Source organism: Podarcis cretensis (assembly GCF_951804945.1).
Source record: "Podarcis cretensis genome assembly, chromosome: 2".
Taxonomy (NCBI): Eukaryota; Metazoa; Chordata; class Lepidosauria; order Squamata; family Lacertidae; genus Podarcis; species Podarcis cretensis.
This window is the reverse complement of record NC_137171.1, coordinates 75773768-75794558: the sequence shown is the minus strand read 5'-3', so window position 1 is coordinate 75794558 and position 20791 is coordinate 75773768. Positions and strand designations below refer to the sequence as shown.

Sequence of the window (20791 nt, the reverse complement as noted above, 5' to 3'; positions counted from 1 at the left end):
TCAATACAGGCTAACTTCAAGCCATGGGTTATAATGTGGTTGTTTGAGAAGTTTGCTTTAAACCACTATGTCTAGGTCATAGACAATGATAGTATTTGTGGAAGCTGAAAAAAAGTCTACATAAGTCTTCCTTCTGGCTGTGTAGCAGGATAGAGAGGGGGCCATATGCAATTTTCAGGCTTTGCTTGATCTCATTCTAGCTTATGTAGGTAGTGCTAAAACCATGTCATTACATGCGAACCAGCTCAGAGCGGACATTTGATTATCATTTTCCACAGCTCACAAAGTGTGTTTCTGTCAAAGTCAGTAAGTGAGGCTGTGACAAAGCTCTGTCAAAATACTTGTGAAGGCTTGCCTCTACTCATCACAGTAACAGGAAAAATACCCTACAGAGATGTTTGGTTTCACTTACCTTTTCTTGTCTGTAAATTCCAGATTTCTGAATCTCTCTACTGCCAGTATCCATTGGTTTCTACAAGCAAGGAATCCAAGAGGGTTGTGTTATTCTGCATTACCTGAGATGTGAAACTCGATGCACCCTAAATATTCCCTTCTGTCTCTGACAGATTTTCAAAAGTTAGCTACCTGCTGACTTGAACTGCACACTTGACCTCAATGTCACAGTGCAAAGCAGTGCCCTGATGTCCAATTCGACAGCCCCCAAACCTGGGGTTCTGCCCCGAAAGATTGTTTCAAATAATGCAGTCAAAAAAATGAAGACTAAGCGCTTTCATCACTTATTCTCAAGAGTTGTGACATTAGCCACTGCTCCTCAAGATCTACAGTAAGTGGCTTTCCCCATAATTTGATCCTCAAGAATAATTTCAGTTGCCTTACTAGAACTGTGGAAAAGAGGGTGATAGAACAGCAGGGAGTTTAGTAAGCATTTCTTAGCAAGCAGCTGCACTGTGAGTAGAAGGAAAGGTCATCCAGGATTACGGTCTTAAATGCAAGGGGCCTGGCTTCTCCATAATGGGCAACAGCCCCACCATCACTTCCTTTAGTTTCCTTGAGGCTTCACATAATTTGTAGCTTAAAGGTAAAGGTAAAGGACCCCTGACAGTTAAGTCCAGTTGCAGATTCTGGGATTGCGGCGCTCATCACGAGGGATGAGCCGAGGGAGCCAGGCCGAGGGAGCCAGCGTTTGTCTGCTTCTGCAGATAGTTTTTCCAGGTCATGTAGCCAGAATGACTAAGCCGCTTCTGGCGAAACCAGAGCAGCGCATGGAAATGCCATTTACCTTCCCACCGAAGTGGTGCCTATTTATCTACTTCCATTTTTGGCGTGCTTTCGAAACTAAGTTGGCAGGAGCTGGGACCAAACAACGGGAGCTCTTCCCGTTGTGAGGATTTGAACTGCTAACCTTCTGATTGGCAAGCCCAAGAGACTCAGTGATTTAGAACACAATGCCACCCATTTCATCTGTACCTTACTGGACACAAACCTTTAAAAGGTATGACATAAAATAAAAGCAATCATAGATTGGCCAAGTGAAATGGCTCCATTTAAGAATTTTTCAACTTGCTCTGATTAAAAAATAGGATAAAACAGAACCTCCCAATAAAAAAAATCAAACGGATATTCTGAAGTTCAGCCTGAGAATAACTGCATATTGGAGCATATCACGAGTTTCTCTAACCCTGTGGTAAAAAACTAAATTTAAAGAAGGGCATGTAAAACTGACTCAAGTTCTCCATAATTACACCTATAGTTTGCACAAGGTTCAAATGGGGCTTTCCCAAGCCTTTTAAGAAGATCAGCCCCCACCCCAGAATCACAGTACCGATGATCAAAGACAAATAATGCTAGCAAACCAATATTTGGTACTATCTAGACAGCATCATAAGATCAGTGCCAAAGTCCTTAATTCCTAGCACACACTTAACGTCATTCACAACTTAGTTTTTAACTTTATTTTTTAATGAAGGAAGCTGGAGCCTTCAGACCCTTTCAGCCAAGCAAACACACATACATGTGCATGAAGACAATGGCACTCACTCATGGTTATCAAGCCACAGAAAGAAAAATTAAGCACAAGACATTTTTCAGAGCTTGTTCGCAACCAATATGCAAAATTCTAAACAGGGACTATTTAGAAGGGGTACTGTATAATTACACAAGTGCAGAGAATAATCCTATTTTAGTTCATTGTTCCTGTGCACAATTTGAAGAGCACAACAGAACAAAGGTATTTGATACTAAGTACCTACTTAACAGGTACTGGAAATATTCAAAAGAACAGAACACTGAACGGTAGGAGAGACAAGCCGTTTGTGGGACTATTATTGGCAACAACATAATTGACTAATTTATAGCTCCTACTAGATGAGAGCTGCAACTACTGTGGGTTGGGGAGGAGAATACAGTGGTACCTCGCAAGACGAAATTAATTTGTTCTGCGAGTTTTTTCGTCTTGTGATTTTTTTCGTCTTGCGAAGCACGGATTTTGGAAAAGCTTCAAAAATCACCAAAGTCTTCAAAAACCTCAAAAAGGGCTACCACACCGTGTGCTATGAGTTGCTCCTCGAAGTCAAGTCGCAACTGCACCCCCTGAATGCACGGTTTCAAGAAAAAGGAAACAAACTTGCAAGACAAAAGAAACAAACTTGCAAGACGTTTCCGTGTTGCGAAGCAAGCCCATAGGGAAATCCGTCTTGCGAAGCAACTCAAAAAATGAAAAACTCTTTCATCTTGCGAGTTTTTCGTCTTACGAGGCATTCGTCTTGCGAGGTACCACTGTAAAAGCAATCCTCTTTTGAAAATCCCTATCACACTCCCAGGCAGCAGGCTAGTCTTGCTAACTAAGGGGGTTGTCACAGCCTGGTTGGACACAGAGGAATGGTGGGAGGAACCAGCTGGGGAACCCCCAAGTGAAGAAGGCTCAGAGGGAGAAGACTGGAAGGAAGTGTCGGAAGCTGAAAAGGTAACAGTGCTTAGTGAGCTGGGAGAGTCCGTGGCAGAGAGAAGTCCAGAATTGGGGCAGAAGCTGAAGCAGGAGAGGAGGGAGGCCAAGAAAAAGAGATGAGTCCCGCTCGTGAAGAGGCAAGGGAGTCTCCCCCCTCCTGCTGTGACAAGCTCCCCTTCCCACTGGTCTCCCAGAACCAGGAGAGGAATGAAGAGGGAGGAGGTTAGCTTAGTGGGAGGCAAAGTCTTGGAGAAAACCTTGACGAAGAGGGGACTTAGGCAGCTGTGGGAAGACATGAATCTTCAGGCTCAGCAACTGCTTCATGGAGGCAACCTGCCGCAGACGAGTCACTGTCCTGTGCAGATCCTGTTTTTGTTAACAAAGAGTTAACTCCAACTTGCTCAGTGTGATTTACTGCTGGCTCGCTCCTGCCAAGTGTTTGCAAAAAAAAAAAAAAAGGTTGTTTGTCCAGCAACTTATCTGGGCCTGCAGAAGCTGAACTTTATTCACCAGGTGTTTCAATGGTGTCAGTCCATATTTATTGGGTTATAAAGAGCAGCCATCCTTCATAGAAACATAAAATTGAACAATAATTACTTGGCATTTATATATTGCTGTAATGGTTCTAGGGGTTACTCGTGCGTAAACCGGTGCAACACCTGGCTGGGTTGCCTGAGTGAACCTTTTCTGTCCAGACAGCCACTCACCCGTGGCTGTCTCAATCGCTGGCAGAATCCGTCAGTGGGCGTTTCTTGAACTTCTTCCAGCAAAGAAGCTCTTTGACGCCTAGTCTCCTCCTACTCTCCCTGCGTGGAAGCCTTCTGCGCAAGGAGGGTGTAGGCAGCGGAGGACCCTTACTCTCCCCGCTGGTCCCTGGCAAGGAGTCATGGGATCGCCTCGCCAATTCCCCCATCTGCCCCCCTTCTCCACTGGTGCTATGCCGATTCTCTTCCCCATAAGATGAGCTGTTTCTCCCCATCCCGGGACGCTCTCTGGAACCCCTCCAGAGCCCGCTCTCTCCCTCCGGCCCTGATGGCAGTTCCCTGACAATTGCTTTTGAATGTTTTAGTACTTTATATGTTATCTTATGATTAGGTTCTAATTTCCATATCACAAATTGGGGGAGATTGAGGCTGAAATCCCTCCTAGCACTACATACTGTAGCAAGTTCATGGGAAAGGTGAGATATGAACCAGGGACCTTCTGCTTCACAGCTCAAGTTTCTTTTCTCCAGCTAGCATTTCTCAAATACAAACCCATGTAAAATGACAAAGATCAAACACATACGACTCTTCCTTACTGAGTTCTCTGTAGTTTTACATTTAGGGGAATTTAGGGGAACAAGAGAAAGAAAGCAAATTGTATTCCTATCCTCCCTAGAATTTGTGTAGCCATGGTATGAACTAGAAAGTCCACTCTCACTCAGAGTAACCAAAGTTATGGAGATTGTATACAACTGAAAGTATATGGCTAGTCTAATGCATCAGATAGTCTAGTTAGGAATAGAAAGAGAAACATTAGATTTTCATTTTTAAACTAAAGAATGCTTACATCTCATGACAAAAGTCAGGTCATAATAAAAATATTTTCACCTATCAGACTAGTTATTTTAGATATGGGTAAAGGATTATTTCATCCCTAGCTGCACAGAAAAAGAGTAAAGAGTGACACCCAGTGGAATAACTCTCCTAAGAAAAAGAAAACACTGAGCATCAGATCCTCTGGGGCATGAGTTTTTGTAGAAAACTGGCAGAGTTATAAAATGCATGATAAGAAGCAAAAGGTGATAAAGTCAAGGTAACTGGAAGATAATCCAACCAGACAATAAATCTACATTCTTCCAAAAGCTTTCTTGAAACCTGAAAGCCAAACTCATCAACAGTCTGGTTCAGCTCAAAACAAAGTGTGTCAAGTATGCTCACAAACATTAGAAATAAATAATAAGCATCAAAATTAGTAAGGCGCTGTACAATCAAAATAAGCTATTTCTTTAGGCAACAATGAAAGACAATGCACAATCTGGTTTTGATTTTGGAAGTGCTGCTTAGTAGAACTAGCAAATTACTTAATGAGGAAGTGAGGACTTCCTTATTCCAACAGACTTTTGGGAACTGACTGCTATTAATGAAAAGGGCAGGTGCTGCAATGTTTTTACTGTAATTATGTGTACATATTTAATAGATCTTATAATTTTTAATTCTATTAGTGTATATTTTTTTTAAGGATTAAAAATGTATTTAGCTGTTCTTATGAGTCCTTGTCAGGGAGAAAGGCGGGATATAAATAAATAGATGAGGATGATAAACAGATGATGACAGTGATGCTCACAAGCGCTCTGCAAATATGAAGTCCTTTTAGGATTATGCCATATTATTCTAATCTAAACTAATTAAAATTGCCTCAAATATTGGAGGAGCTGGGATAAAAAAACACTTTAAAGGGGGGGAAACCCCTCAGCTTTCAATACACATCATGTCACTATTCTCTACTCTAGAGTTATTTGTGCCACCTGATAGTTTTGTTTTATTTTGTGCCATTTTAAAACTGTTTAGTGTGGGGAACGAAAAGTTGCATTCTGTCTTTTGGAACTTGGGTCAACCATAAAAATAAAAGAATGCACACGACAATAATTCCAAGTTGCATTTAGAAATATAAGCAATTTCATGGTTGCTCAGCAACGTTTTGTTGCAACTTTCTCCGTTGCTCAATAAATGCATACCAGGGTGGTGTTCATTATAGGCAGAGGGGTGGACCCAGAGCTGCTCCCCCCCCCCCCGCCAAAGAACAGAAGAGACTGCAGTCCAGTGAAGGTTCCCCACTGAAGATAGGGAACCAATTATCATTGATTCCTCCTTCCTACTCCTTTTATACACAGTCTAGGAAAAGTTGAGGGAGGGAGGCAGGAAGTCTAACCACTTTCATTTTTATTTCCCCCAAATCCAAAACATTCGTTTAATAAATAAATAAATAAGTTTTTGAAGGTGTCTTTTATATGAAGAACACTTAAATAGTTTGAATGACTGAACACTGCCATAACCTTTTGCCCTCGTTTCTTTTTCTGATACTTTAAAGACAAAAACGGGCAACAGATCAGAGCCATTCAATTCTGAGAAGGTTATGTAAGGAGCACGTCATGCATTAGACCTTGAAGCATCGCATATCCTGTGCTGCTCTAAATGGGAGCTGGAATGTGCGTGGTATCCCTGTACACACAATTGGGGTTCCAGGTTGTATGGAATCCTTCATGTATACAAATGTACCTGTGGATTATTCGACACTCACCCACACCTGTTTAGAGTGATACAGGCCAGAAGAGGACTGCAAAAGTGACTAAAGGCAGAAAAAAACCAAATCATGTGCTCAGAGGTATTCAGATCTCTCATGATTACTAACCTGGTTAATTTTTTTTGCTTTGTTTTTAAGATGAACCTTTTTATCCTACAGGGGCCACAGAGACAGGATAAACAGAAAAGATATAGCAGCAAGGGATAGGTGTAGGCTTCTAAGAGGCACAGGGAATAGTAGTCAAGAAAGACAAAGAGGAACTCTTACAAAACTCTGGGTTGATTCTTCAAGACATTCTTCCACAAGCCTCGGGATAGTATTGTTATTTATAAAATTTATATACCGCTCTTCATCCAAAGATCACAGGGTGGTTTACAACACAAAATTCAAAATGCATGACATAATAAAAACAATACCTGGTTCTCTGCAAAAAAAAAAAAAAAGGTTTGGGCTATGATCGTATAACACACCTTAGCTAGGAGTAAGTACTGCTCTACTTAGTGAGGTTAACTTCTGAACAGACATTTATAAAAGACTGCACTATGTATAGAAATTTGCTCAGAGCTTTTTTGTCAGCCGGAACTTGCCAGAACTCAGTTCCTGCACCTCTCAGGTGGATGCCATTGCCATTATAAGAGAACAAGGCTTATTATGGTGAGCTCTGGCACCCTTTTTTTCTAGAAAAATAGCACTGGAGTTGCTTTTTATGACAAATACTCAAAGAATTACATTGCGCACGATGTAAGCTATTTAATTTAATCACTTCTCCTAAGAGAAGTTCCAAGGAAATTGTTTATCCTACTCCCCCTCATCCCCTCAAAATGCATTAAAAATCTGCTGTGGGGGGAGTGAGATGAACCAATGCCCAAATTAGAATGAATTCCTAATTTGAGAGCCACGAGGTCAGAACAGAAAGCACATCTGGCATATGAGCAGTTTGAGAAGAATTTGCTTACATAAAGAATAGCTGGATGAAAAAGAACAAAATGTTATAGTCCGCAACAGAAACAGCCCAAGAGACCACTGACAAAATGCAAGAAGTGGAGTGCCTTACACAGTAACCAGATAGGTAACAATGGAACTATTGGACTTGAATGACAAGCTTTGCTTTCTTTATCATTAACACGCAATGAGAAGCTCAACCAGGATTACAAATAATCTATCCCAGAAAACTAGAACTATGGTAATGGAATTTCTTGAGAGCTATTGGTTCTACCAAAGTGTGGAATAACCAATGAACTGAAAAATCTAGAATCAAGGACATCAACTTACCACACTGTTGGAAGATCCATTCACATTCATACTGGACCTCTGTGTTCTCAGTGCATCACCATAGTCAGTGCCATTCACATTCATATTGCATTTCCGTGTTTTCAGCAGGTCGCCATAATCAGCAGCATCAAAGTTTGTTTTCCACACCATTACCTGTAAAGCCATTTCAAAACAGCTTTCAAACATACAATTTGGGTAAGAGTTTGTGTACAATTCACAGGATTAAGATTACATCTTCCCCAGAATAAATAATACCATGAAGCTTTTCCAAACTATGTTTAATTAATATTGCCTCCCCAGCAGAGTAGTTTCATTACAAGCTATTAATTTTTTTTAAAAAGCTTTTGAAAGATTGGCCCAGAGAGCACATGATGCTATTAAGTTTTTGAAGCTAGGATTCCATACTGCCACCGATGCACCGATGCAAAATAAAACTTCTTCTTCTTCTTTATTATTATTTGTACCCTGCCACTCTGGGCGGCTTCCAACAAGGATTAAAAATACATTAAAATGTCACATATTAAAAACTTCCCTAAACAGGGCTGCCTTCAGATGATCAAAAGCAACTTTGAGATTAGTAAATAAACTGGCTACTTTTTTAAAAAGTTTTCAAAAGCATGCAGACTGTTTTGGGCTGTATCTAACAAGCCTTCATTGGAAGATCCATTTATTAATGCTTTCCCATTATTTTTTTGTTTGTTTTAACAACACAGAGACAGAAAGAGAGAGAGAGAGAGCGCGCACACGCGCCACTCAGTGCAAAAATGAGAAGTTAGGTCCTTAGTAAGTTGCCCCTATATAATAAACAGGTAAGAAGCATAGATTAGATCCTTTGGGCAATGTCTGTGATTCCTATTAGTACCTCTTGGCAAGGGCAGACTACAGGGGAATACTGCTCAGGTGCAAAGACGGCTAACTAATGGTAGGTACTGGAATCCTTAGGCCCAGCACACCTTAGGGAATGCGTTCCCTCATACCTATCTCCCTGCTCTTTTAAGATCAGCTGGAAGTGTCAGCTCCAAGTTCCATCACCCCAGTGATGCCAGACATATCAGCACCAGGAGGCCAGGGCTTCCTCTCTAGCAGTGCTGCAACTTCTAGAACAAGTTCATCAAAGAACTTCCTTAATTCTGACACCAATTTGACATATTTCCACTCTTCCAGGCTTCTAAAAGGCTGCTTTTGATATCTTCTTGTTTGTTTCTAGTTGCAATACTCTTTTGTACTCTGCCTCGGGCATTTTTATGAAAAGGTAGCAATTTTTCTTTTCTAAATTGTATTCAATTGCTTTCAAATAAAAAACAAGATTTCAATATTTTAAGGCAAGTTTGCAGACACAGAGAAGAAAGTAAACAGAAGAACAGCATGGCCTTATCTAAAGCTCTCTCTCTCTCTTTCCCCATTTAGGCCTAGAAACACCACCAAAATATTTGGTCTTCCAACTGGCCCTAAAATCCCACCGTTGAGACACGACAGGGTTATATTTATCTAACTTATTGAAACTCATTTTCCTCATTTTCAGCTGGTTTATCCCGTCTTCAACTACCAGTCATGGCTAAACACTGTAACACAGCCCACAATCTTGGACTCTGATGAAAAGGAATGAAAGGGCTGGGCAATATTAACATGCTGGTGGCCTTTTATACTCAATCTCCAAACTCAGGTTGAAAACAGTTTGATGAACAAAAGTTTTCTAAAGAATCAGAGGAGACTCTTATCTGTGATGCCTGCCCTTGGCCCACTGCATTTTGTCTGTGTATATATTTTAAAATAAAATAAAATATAGGTCGTTATTGTGAAATTGCAATTGTAATTTGTTGTAATCCATCTTGAGTGATGTGTATGGATGAGAAAAAGTAGGATAAAAAATTTTACCTGTGATGCCTGCCCTTGGCCCACTGCATTTTGTCTGTGTATATATATATATATTTTAAAATAAATATATATATATATATTTATTGTGAAATTGCAATTGTAATTTGTTGTGATCCATCTTGAGTGATGTGTATGAATTAAGGGGGGGGGGGTAATAGAAAATAAACATGAAGCAGATACCTGTTCATCGAAGCCTCCAGAAGCAAAGAAATCTCCAGTTCTCGAGAAAGTAACACAGGCAGCTGGTCCCTGTAAGAGAACAACTCACATAGTATGGATTGAACAGCCAGAAACTATATATTGAAATGGGCAGTGGGAGTGGACCTGCTTTTCTCTATTATCTATTGCAATATATTTGTTGCAATCCCCATGTAGTTCAACCACAACTAAGCATTAATGTTGACTGAAAGCATACTTATATCCTGCTTTGTAGCCCCGAGAGGCTATAAAGCAAAGAGGTTCTTGCAGCAGCTTACAAAATATTCTCTGGAGTCAGGAACAGAAATAACATGGTGTCCCCATGATGCCAAGATTATTCAGGTGGCATTCCCCCTCCCACCTGCATCCCACTGAGGTCCTCTGAGGCTGCAAGGGTGTGAGGCTGAGCAGCTAGATCACACGCAACCCATGATGGCAGCATGTTTTCCCTTGCTGGCAGGCAACAACTCCCACTGACGTCCTCGGAGGCAAGGGAGTGGAGCTGAGAATGTACAGCTATGACACGCTAAATAACCTTACCCAGTGATAATATCTTGAACCTTCAATTATATTTGCACAGAACCACCCACAGCCAAGCAGAGCACGGGAAGATACAAAATTTAGAAGTGCTTACTCCCTTTTTTAAAAAAGATCTCCAAAGTGTACAATAGGTTCCAAACTACTAAAATACTAGATTTAACCTCAAAAAAAATTACTGGCTGATTAAATTATGTGAACAAAGTCATGCCATGCAAACTTTTGAGAAGTAGCTAGAATACAACTTGGTTACAATAATGTTATGCCAACCAGCGTAGTCATTCAATCCCGATATTCCAAGGTTAGTGCTTCTCCCAAGGTATTGCCAGAAATTCCCCTGAGTAAAAACTGAATCTACCCACAGATTTGTTCTGCTCTCTTCTATCCACTTAACCTGGGATTAAGCTCCACTGAACTCAATGGGACCTATTTCTGAACTCAATGAGACTTAAAACACACGTGCACAGGGCCATCTGCGCATCCCCAGATGACAAATCATGGCCACTGAATGTAAACAAGAGACTAACAATTTGTTTAGGACAGTTTTGTCACTGGTATGATTAATCTAGAAATAAGTGTATGGGAAATATAATTCCAAACGTTTATGTCCAGTATCTGCCAGATCTCATTTTGAAGGAGACATGAAATGTGCATTACTAAGCTTTACTATCAGATGATTCCTGCCTCAACAAATTATAATCCATGTAAATTTTTCACACAAGGGAGATACTGTACTTGCAATTTTACATTATCGTCAACATTATGCTTAGGGACCTTTTTATAATAATGAGCAATGCAAATTCCCACAACTATCTTCCTTGATTTGATTCAATTAAAACAAAGCAACCATGGTGAGTATATGGATTCTACTGCAAAACTAATCTTAAAACCCTATCTGCGCTATACATCTAAAGCGCTATGATACCACTTTAATCAACCATGGCTTCCCCTAAATAAACTTGCAAAGTGTAGTTTGTTAAGGATGCTGAAAGTTGTTATTTGTTATTCCACTGACAGAGCTACAATTTCCATTCTGGGAACTGTAGCTCTATGAGAATAATAGGGATCTCCTAACAACTTTCATCATCCTTAATTCCCAGGATTCTTTGGTGGAAACCACGACCATTTAAAGTGCATTTAATATATAGTTCAGATGGGACCTTAATGTGAGAAACCATAAAAAACAGTAGCATTATAGAAGCATTTTAATATTAGTCCAGATTTAATATAGACACATCCACTGGGACTTGTTCCAGATAAAACTACTCAATAAATATGCTTACATTTGCTTCTACTTGAATTATACAGTACTCTTGTGTTGTACCCACACCTATTCAGTCTTGTTAATTCTTTGAAACAGACTCTCATTTGTGGTCTATACGTTACATTCTATGGCTCCCCACTAAAAAAAAGGTTGTTTCTCTAAAGATGATTATAGCTTTGTCTGTATCAAGCCTGGTTTATCTATCCAATTACATGTCCTGAGAAGGGGTCTAACCTACTATCCCAATAATTGTTCCAGCTTTCCCTAAGCTGGTGCCCCCCAGATGTTGTTGGACTACAATTCCAATCGTCTTTGGCCATCAGCCATGCTGGGTGGGGCTAATGGAAGTTGGAGTCCAGCAACATTTGCAGGGCACCAGCTTGGGGAAGGATGAATTATTCTATCATGTAGGACAAATCAGACAGCAAGTACAGCTTTATCAAAAAACAAACAAAAATCCCACAACCCTCCAATTGACACACAAAGAGAGAGAGAGAGAGGGAGAGAGACGCTGTACTTCTGCACAGGGTTTAATGACCACCCAAGAATTGCATAGTTCTGAAACGTTCTGTTTCTGTACAAGTAAAATGTCAGCAGTGGGCCTATGTATTCATTCCAAGTCCTGTTTGTACTTCAAGAAGAATGTATTCCATAAACTGAAAGCCTTAAGACGCAATCACAGCAAACCAAATTTTGCAGCTGCAAATATCAGCAGCGAGTTAAAACACCATTTCCCCAATGATCCTTCTGGTATGAAGAGTAAGCACCATTATAATTGAAGACAGCAATGTAAACTTGGCAGCCTTCTCTATGTAAACTAGTACTAATCAGCTAGTAATGAATTCCTGGTAAACCAATAGTTGCGTCAAAGCAAAGCGCTTCTAAGGAATCCGAGGCTTCTCTCATGAGTAATTGTCCCAGAGCACCAGTCCAGTGTCAGAACAAGAACCAAATCTGAACCAGGCACTAACACGCAAATTACAAGAATTTAACAAGCTGTTCATCCAAGTAACGAATATTCCCTGTAGACTAGTCACTTGACTTACTGTCATTTCTATCAAAAGCCATTTAAAGCCTAATTATTAGTCCTATAAGATTCAGAACATCTATGCTATTAGGTCCCACAGAACTCCATCTCATCTCCCACGCTTGTTAGCACCTACATGAAACTGATGAGCAAGGTCACCCAGAGATTTTGCACTCCCTGCTCTATTTCTCTTTTACATTGGATCCAGGTGAGGCAGCAAGGCAAATGAAGAAAGGTATGGCAACGAGAGCAATGGCTTTTCTGTACTGCCAAGCAAGCATTGGTTGAAACGTACTCCATGAAATGGAGTTTCAGACTCTTTGGAAGCCAAAGAGAAGGAGAAAGGAGAAGACAAACGGAGAAGAATTCTCAGTGAACCACTCAAAGCAAAGGCAGGAACATAAGAGAGGAGACCCAAAAAGACTTTTGAGACAACTGCACTCCTGCCTTTGAGAGGAGAGGGGAGGCAAATCTACTTGAGTCCATTATAATATCACAGGAGAAGGTGTAGTGTACACAAACATGTGTGTGGAGCTTTGAAAGTTCTACAGCAATAAACGACTCATGTCTAAAGAAGTGCTCCTCACCTGATGGCCATGAAGTGTATATAGCAGTCTCCCCTCTAGTAAATCCAGTATTTTTAGAGTTGAATCGTTGGAAGCAGTAATGAGGTAGTTTCCAGAGGAGTGAAAAGACAGGCAGTTCACTGAAGCACTGTGAACTAAAAAAGAAAGAAAGAAAGACAGCGCAAGTTACCAATACAGTTTGACATTAAAAAATACAAACTGAAATAGAAAGGTGGATAAGGTCCATACATCCATACAAAAAATGGCTGAATGGCATTTTCCCCCTTCTTATGATTTTCATCCTATATCTATGTAAGTTTTCAAGGACCCTCAGAAAAATCTAGTCCTATGAAAACTGGCACTGCCTCAGAAGCTCAAGGTCTGCCATAACTGCAAGTTAAAACACATACACACTTCTTTTCCTCCAAATTTTAATTTTTAACGGAATAAACACATTAGTCCCAGTTGTAGCAATAAGCAACTCTTCAAAGATTTCTGGCCACTACACCCATCTTGAGCCCCTCTGGTTAGCTGCACTGATGTCAGATAGGGCGTGGGAAGCCATGAGAGGGCAACTACCGTATTTTTCACTCTATAGGACGCACCGGACCATAGGAGGCACCGGACCATAGGAGGGGGAGAACGGGGGGGGGGGGTGTTTCTTGTTCTCCCCCTCTAAAACAAGGTGCGTTCAAGGTGCATTCACCCGAGCCTGTGGGGCTGGCGGTGGGGGGAAGCACTGCATTCCCCCACTGCCAGCCTCAAAGATCCCTGAAGCCTTTGGAGCGCAGCGCCCCGCTGCTCTGCAGAAGCTTTGTGCGCAGCCATCCCCAAGGGCTTAGCTGTGCAGCCTGAATTCACTCTATAGGACGCACACACATTTCCCCTTAATTTTTGGAGGGGGAAAAGCGCGTCCTATAGAGCGAAAAATACGGTAAGTAGTAAGGGAGAGTTGTGGAGACAGACATCAGACCTGGAAATCCAAAGTTCATCAGCATCATCTATTAAATTAAATAGTATGTATGGCCCAGATACCATAAGCAAAGTGTAATTCAAAAGACCATGGTATGTGAAATATCTTTGGATTAAAAGCAACCTAAACCAGCTTCTGTATATTTGAAAAGGAAGAGAGAAACTGGATACAGATAGGTAGCCGTGTTGGTCTGCCATAGTCAAAACAAAAAAATTCCTTCCAGTAGCACCTTAAAGACCAACTAAGTCAGTTCTTGGTATGAGCTTTCGTGTGCATGCACACTTCTTCAGATACACAGAGAAACTGGAGTCTTCAATCCAATTTGTTTACGCAGAGGAATTCCCTACAGCTGCAGTAGCACTTTATTATGAATATTAAGCTTTATACACAAAATACCTTATTGAAACAAAAATGTCATTCCTGAAGTTTAACTAAAAACTAACGCACTCTCTCTGCATAATGGTGTGATCACATTTTATTTAATTTCTTTAGCTTTGGTACTGTGCGTTTTAGAAAAATTATCTTCTTTTAAGCCAGGTGTGGGGAAGCTTTGGTCCTCCAGATGTCGCTGAACTACAACTCGCATCAGCCTGAGCAAACATGGTCAATGGCTAAGGATGATGGGAATTGTAGTACAGCAACAGCTGGAGGGTCAACGCTTCCCTATGCCTGTCCTAAGCCAATGGTTCTAATTCAAAATTCTGCATGCAGCTCTTTCTGGTGCTTGGAAGCTATGATGGCAAAACTACCTTTTTTGTTTAATTATCCACTTCAAGAATCAAGCTACAAGTTTAGCAATGAAGACTTCTGACAGCGCATTGCTTACCTTGGTAATGCTGCAGAAGCCTATTCATCCTAACATCCCATACTTTCACTGTGTTGTCTGTGCCAGCTGCAGCAATACATGTACCACTAGGGTGGAAGTCCACATGAGGCACAAAGCTGCAAAAAGATGGGAAGACAAGATCAAATCTCTCTTCTATTCTGGAGGAAGAAAACAATATTTTAATCTAAGCAAGTAGCGAAAAATACTAGCTCCTCAAAAGTTGTTCTTACAAAACATTGTGCTACTTCATAGTAAATTTCCCCTAAAGCGTGTAGGATGGATATTAAAGGTTTTTATCAGCCAGTATTTGCTTTCCCACATGGTAAAGTCACCATGAGACTTTGCTCAGCCCATTGTATTGACTATTTCACTGCAACACTGGCTCTCTGTGCAGCAAAGAAAGCCACAGAAGGGCGAACTGCACTATCTTTCCCATGGTTTGGGGATTAGAGAAACTTCCATTAGGACGCTTATCTCTTTGGATGTGATTATAAGGAGCCCTACAGAACACTGCTCACTCCAGAGAGGTCTTGTCCTCTCTGCACAAAACTACTGAAAGCTGTAACATACAATCTCACAGGTAACACAATATTCTCTTAGTTTAGAGCCTTTAGTGATATTATATAACATGAATAAATAAAATTAGCCTAACGTGTTGAAATCAGTGATTATGAAATTACCGATTCCTGCTAAAATACTGAGGACTTAAAAAATGGAACAACATTCAGTCTCCTATAGTCTCCTGAAACATCTGAGCTGTCAGACATGGAAAAATGAACAGGAGTAATTGAAAGCTGAGAACTGCTGAGACCATTAATGGTGCAACTATTTTGACTATTAATGTTGTCAATAAATGAATTTGATAGCTTATTGAAATTTGCATCTTCAAGTTACATTAGATAAAACTTTGTTTTTGTAACTGGGTTTGTTTTGTTGTCGGATTTTTAAAACAGACATTAAAAAAAAAAGCAACGTCACCCCAAAGATTAAACATTCCTTTCTCCAATTAAGGTCCAGATGCAAGTGACTGCTGAGCCCTTGGCTGACAATCAATATTTATTATATTTTGCCTCAGTCTTCCACCAGGGAGTCAAGGTTACACTTCTCCCCACTTCTCCTGCTTTACCTTAACCAACAACCCTGTGAGATGAAGTAGGCTGGCTGAAAGACAGTGAAAGGCCCATGGTCACCCAAATAACTTCAGGGCTGAGAAGGAATCACAAAAAACCTTGCATTGCCACAGAAGAGCCTAAAAAAGAGAAGTACAGCCGCACCTTGGAAGTCGAACGGAATCCGTTCCGGAAGTCCATTCGACTTCCAAAACGTCTGGAAACCAAAGCGCAGCTTCAGAAGCCCTGTCGGACGTTCGGGTGCCAAAGAACAATCACAAACCGGAACACTCACTTCCGGGTTTGCAGCGTCCAGAAGCCAAAACGTCCAAGTACCAAGGCATCCGGGATCCAAGGTACAACTGTATCTGCTATTCCCCAGCACTCTAGAAAAGCTAGAACACTAAGACAAGTTCATGCATGACCCAATTGAATCCAACACCCTCTGCGGTATGTCCTCAAGTCCCCCATTGGGGACAAAAGTGAGCCTTATCCCAAATCCCGGGTGGGAGTGACTTTCATTGTTTTATTTCTACGTATTCCATATTATATTATGTTGTTAGCCACCTGGGGCTCAAGGAAAAGTGTGATAGAAATGTTTGAGATAAATAGGAGCTGTCCTAAGGGGCATGGCTGAGCGAAGCGAAAACAACGTCCAGAACACAGACACGTTTTAAGCATAGACTACAAATAATATTTATGGCACTAGTCTTCAACAAGACTCCCTCACAATACAAATTTCTATCACACATGGGTACATTCAAATGGGCACAGTCACCATGTAAAACCAACATTGTTTTTAAAGAAACTGTGACAACTAGTGAGCACTAGTGTGACTCAGGCTTAAAACTCATATAATAAATGTTTGCGAGTCTACAAAAAAAAAAAAAACAACCTATGCACAAATGCAATTGTTATTATCTGGCTTCTAAGCTTAGTGTGGTGTAAAACGTTATATTGAAAAATTTAGAGAATGTGACCAAATTACAGAGAATGTTCACAGAATGAAAGATACAGCAGATAAGGAGATACGTTCTTGTACATCAATATAGCAAAGCTCTAATCAAGGTTCGACAAGCTGAAGGCCAGTCCCCAGAAGCCCCAAGGAATTGCACCAATACTTGCCCACCATGTTCACAGAAAGAATGTATACATTCTCTGCTTGTTTTATCCCAAAGTTTGACAGTTTTGTCATCACTGGATGATACTATCAATCTTCCATCAGGAGAAAACCTAAAATAAATACATTCATTAAAGCAAGATTAGGAGCAATATAAGCTAGATCTGGATTGTCCTCCGTGACAACAAGATCATTATTTCAAAAGTCAATAGCTAAGAGGCACTTGTGCTAAGCAAAGAGGGTGTTATTTAACTAAGTTTTACTCAAAATAGACTTACCTTTGTCATGTTCATTAATTGCAATGGGTCTACTCTGAGTTAAAACGTAGTTGAATACCACCCATAGGCCTTTTTCAAGGACTCTTCTGATTGTAATTTGTTTTAACCAATTGTAATGTTTACTTATAGTTGGTAAGTTGCCCTGGGACTATAAAATGATGGGCAGGTAAGAAATTCAATAAATAATAAATACTGCTATTGATTAACTCTTGGGAGTTTCCTCTTTGACAATCTATCTCAACAAGATTCCATCAACTATGCATATAGTCAGAACAATGGACTTTTCTATATATGGACAATCCTTTTGAGATATTACAGTAACCAACAAAAACCATAGCATTAAAATGTAAGCTTTTCTATTAAACAATCCTACTGGACCAGTAATTAATGAAATACTGTATTAATGAAATACTGTACAAGTAAGTCCTATTTTTCCTTACAATTATTTCCCCTTTTCCCCTCTTTTTGTTATCTAACATTTAAGCCTCTTTGGCAGTAACAGTAATTATTAGAAACCATTTTAAAGAACAGTGGTTATAGTCAGTAGACTTATCAAAAACAAAGCACATAGAGAAACTGACATGGAAGATCAGAAACCAAGAAGACCAAGTATTTGTTAGAGATTGGAATAAATTCGTAGTTTATCTAAAAAACCACAGTAAGCAGTTAAAATCATTGGTAGCGTTGTAATGAAATTTGTAACGTGAAACTGATTATGGTAAATTAAGGATACACAATAGTTGGAAAAATTACAATATGGGGGGGGGGAGTTTAATTTAAGAACCCATGGGAGGGAGGGGAGGAAATCCTTGTGATTGGATATATGTAAGAGATAATATAGTATGTATAAAACTGTGAAAAAATAATAAAAAATTATTACAAAAAAGAAAGAAACCAAAGCACTTATTGAAATCTATGGATTTCAGAAAGTGCACTCAGTAGGATGAGTTAGATAATGCTGCTTGGTTATATCCAACTGACGGATTCTTCTAACAATGACAGTTCCCTTCCAACAAGACAGGAATTAGTTGGAAACACAACTGAAGCTCTGAAAGGTGGCTAACTCCTAAAGTATATTGATAGCCAGGTTAAAAGATGAGTGGGTTTATAAGTGAGTTAAGCAGAATTTCAGATCTTCCTACAGTTGTGTACTTTTGCTATACAAACTGGTTTTATGCCATATATATATCACTGCAACAATGTCAGGGGGAAAAGAATTTTACTTACTTCGCACAGCGAACCCAGTTTATGTGCTGACTTAGTGAAAATAAGAATTTTTGTCTGTGGACTGCCCAAACTTTAACTGTTTTGTCATCAGAGGCTGTAACCAATGATTGGCCATCATTAGAAAAGTGAACACTTCTGACGGTTCCTGTATGAGCCTTGAAGGTAGTCGATTCTCCCTTGCTAAGTTTAGGGGAGGAAACACAAAAGATTAACATACTGCATTCCACACAGTATGAAGCTAATGAACATTTGCCTACTGGCTTCTAATATATAAATTTACATTAGGATAAAACTGCTGGTTTAGGCCTCTGGAGCATACCAAATACAGGAAGAAAACTGTTTTACTTAAATCTAGTTACTGGAATGGCTCCTAACGCAAGACAGCCTGTGTTTGTATCTTTTACGCAGAACTAAAAAAAAAATGTTTAAAGTGGTAAACGTCAAACAGACTCGTTCCAATGATGCAATTTAAAGAAAAATCATGTAAGAACATCACATCATAGGTCTTGCTACAAAAAGGAGAAAGACGTCTAAACATGAGGGGCATACTGTGAGTCTGAGAAACTTTACAAGAGTAATTCACATTTAATTATGCACATACATCATTCCGCCCTGAACTTTTTTGCACAAATAAGTGACAAGCTACAAGCATATTTGTGTATTCCTGTATATGATTCTACTGCTTACATGAAAGTACAGAACATCAAGCTGGGAAAGGTCAGAGCCAGGGTTTAAAAAATAAAAAGGGCATTGAGTTCCCTCTTCTAAATATATTTCATAAAATTTATACACCACTTGATTGTAAAAAAACCTGGAATGTGTGTGAAACATAGGAACTGCCTTGTAGCAAGTCAGACCGCCCATCCATCTGGCTCAATATTGTCTGCAATGACTGGCAGTGACTCTCCAGGATTGCAAACACAAATATGCCCAGCTCTACCTAGACATGCAAGGATTTGAACTCAGGACCTCCTACATGGAAGCTCTTCCACTGAGCTACAGTCCTTCCCCAAAGCTCTGCCAACTGACACATACAGTGGTACTTCGGGTTACAGACGCTTCAGGTTACAGACACTTCAGGAGACAGACTCTGCTAACCCAGAAATAGTACCTTGGGTTAAGAACTTTGCTTCAGGATGAGAACAGAAATTGTGCTCCGGCGGCGCAGCAGCGGGAGGCCCCATTAGCTAAATTGGTACCTCATGTTAAGAACAGTTTCAGGTTAAGAACAGACCTCCAGAACGAATTAAGTTCTTAACCCGAGGTACCACTGTATTTTCTTCTCAAATAGTGTGTGGCTACTTTTTAAAAACTGGAGTGAAAAGCTCTTTGCCATAGTTACTGTACATACATAGAACAAGCATTAAAAACTTCTAATTCAGCATGTTTCCAAAAAAACTGAATACCGCAGAAGGAACATTTATAATATCCATATAGTTAACCTTTCCTCAAGGAAAGTGTACACCAAGGCCTTCCAATGCAACACAAACTAGATGGGATGAAGCAGTAGCTTTTTCTTGTTGAAGCAATATGCTGATCGTCAACTCATTTTTAACAGGGACCATACAGTCATACCTCGGAAGTCAAACGCAATCTGTTCTGGAAGTCTGTTTGACTTCCAAAACGTTCGGAAACCAAGGCGTGGCTTCAAATTGGCTGCAGGAAGTTCCTGCAGCCAATCAGAAGCTGCGGAAGCCCCGTCGGACATTCGGGTTCCAAAGAATGTTTGCAAACCGAAACACTCACTTCCGGGCTTCCGGTGTTCAGGAGCCAAAACGTTCGACTCGCAAGGCGTTCAAAAACCAATTTATGGCTGTATTTGGAATCAACCTACAACTAGAGGTCAGTAACGTGAATTCTGTCCAGTAAGTGTACCCACATGAGCTGACACACAAAGGGCTTCTTAACCTTGTCTTTAGTGTGAACAGCAACAGTCTTTGCCATTGTTCTTCCCTTATATACACCTGTTTTACACTGATAAAGTCGATGCACTTTATCCAGAAAAATGTCTGCCTTCATCGTTAATAAGCTGTCATATTCACTGTAACTGAACTTAATTAAAACAAAAAGCCAAATTCAAATCTTGGAAGACTTTGTAGAGAGCGACTGTAACTCAGTGGCAGAGCTCAGGCTTCACCTACTTTAGATCCCAGATTCAATCCCTGACGAGGATCCCCACGCAAGGATAGAAATAATATCCCGCTCTGAAATGCTGGAGAACCACGGACAGCCAGTGCAATGCTGAGTAAGATCAGCAAATGGTCTGGCTCTGTACAAGCAGCTTCCTGAGTTTCTAATAAGAGAAATAACACACATACAAAGCGCTCAG

General features: G+C 40.3%; 1 protein-coding gene across 3 annotated transcripts in view; it reads right to left on the bottom strand.

Moving 5' to 3' along the window:
* The window catches only part of POC1A (POC1 centriolar protein A), a 32381-nt gene that overhangs the window by 5593 nt on the left and 5997 nt on the right, over positions 1 to 20791 (bottom strand). For 2 of the 3 annotated variants that reach the window (XM_079967239.1, XM_079967241.1), the window contains 7 exons: positions 18463 to 18642; positions 16963 to 17070; positions 14729 to 14844; positions 12951 to 13084; positions 9518 to 9586; positions 7463 to 7615; positions 413 to 472 (listed from right to left, as the gene is read on the bottom strand). In XM_079967239.1, coding sequence (XP_079823365.1) covers positions 413 to 472; positions 7463 to 7615; positions 9518 to 9586; positions 12951 to 13084; positions 14729 to 14844; positions 16963 to 17070; positions 18463 to 18642 — 820 coding nt within the window. The remainder of the gene's footprint in view (positions 1 to 412; positions 473 to 7462; positions 7616 to 9517; positions 9587 to 12950; positions 13085 to 14728; positions 14845 to 16962; positions 17071 to 18462; positions 18643 to 20791) is intronic. The other variant, XM_079967240.1, reaches the window with a different exon arrangement.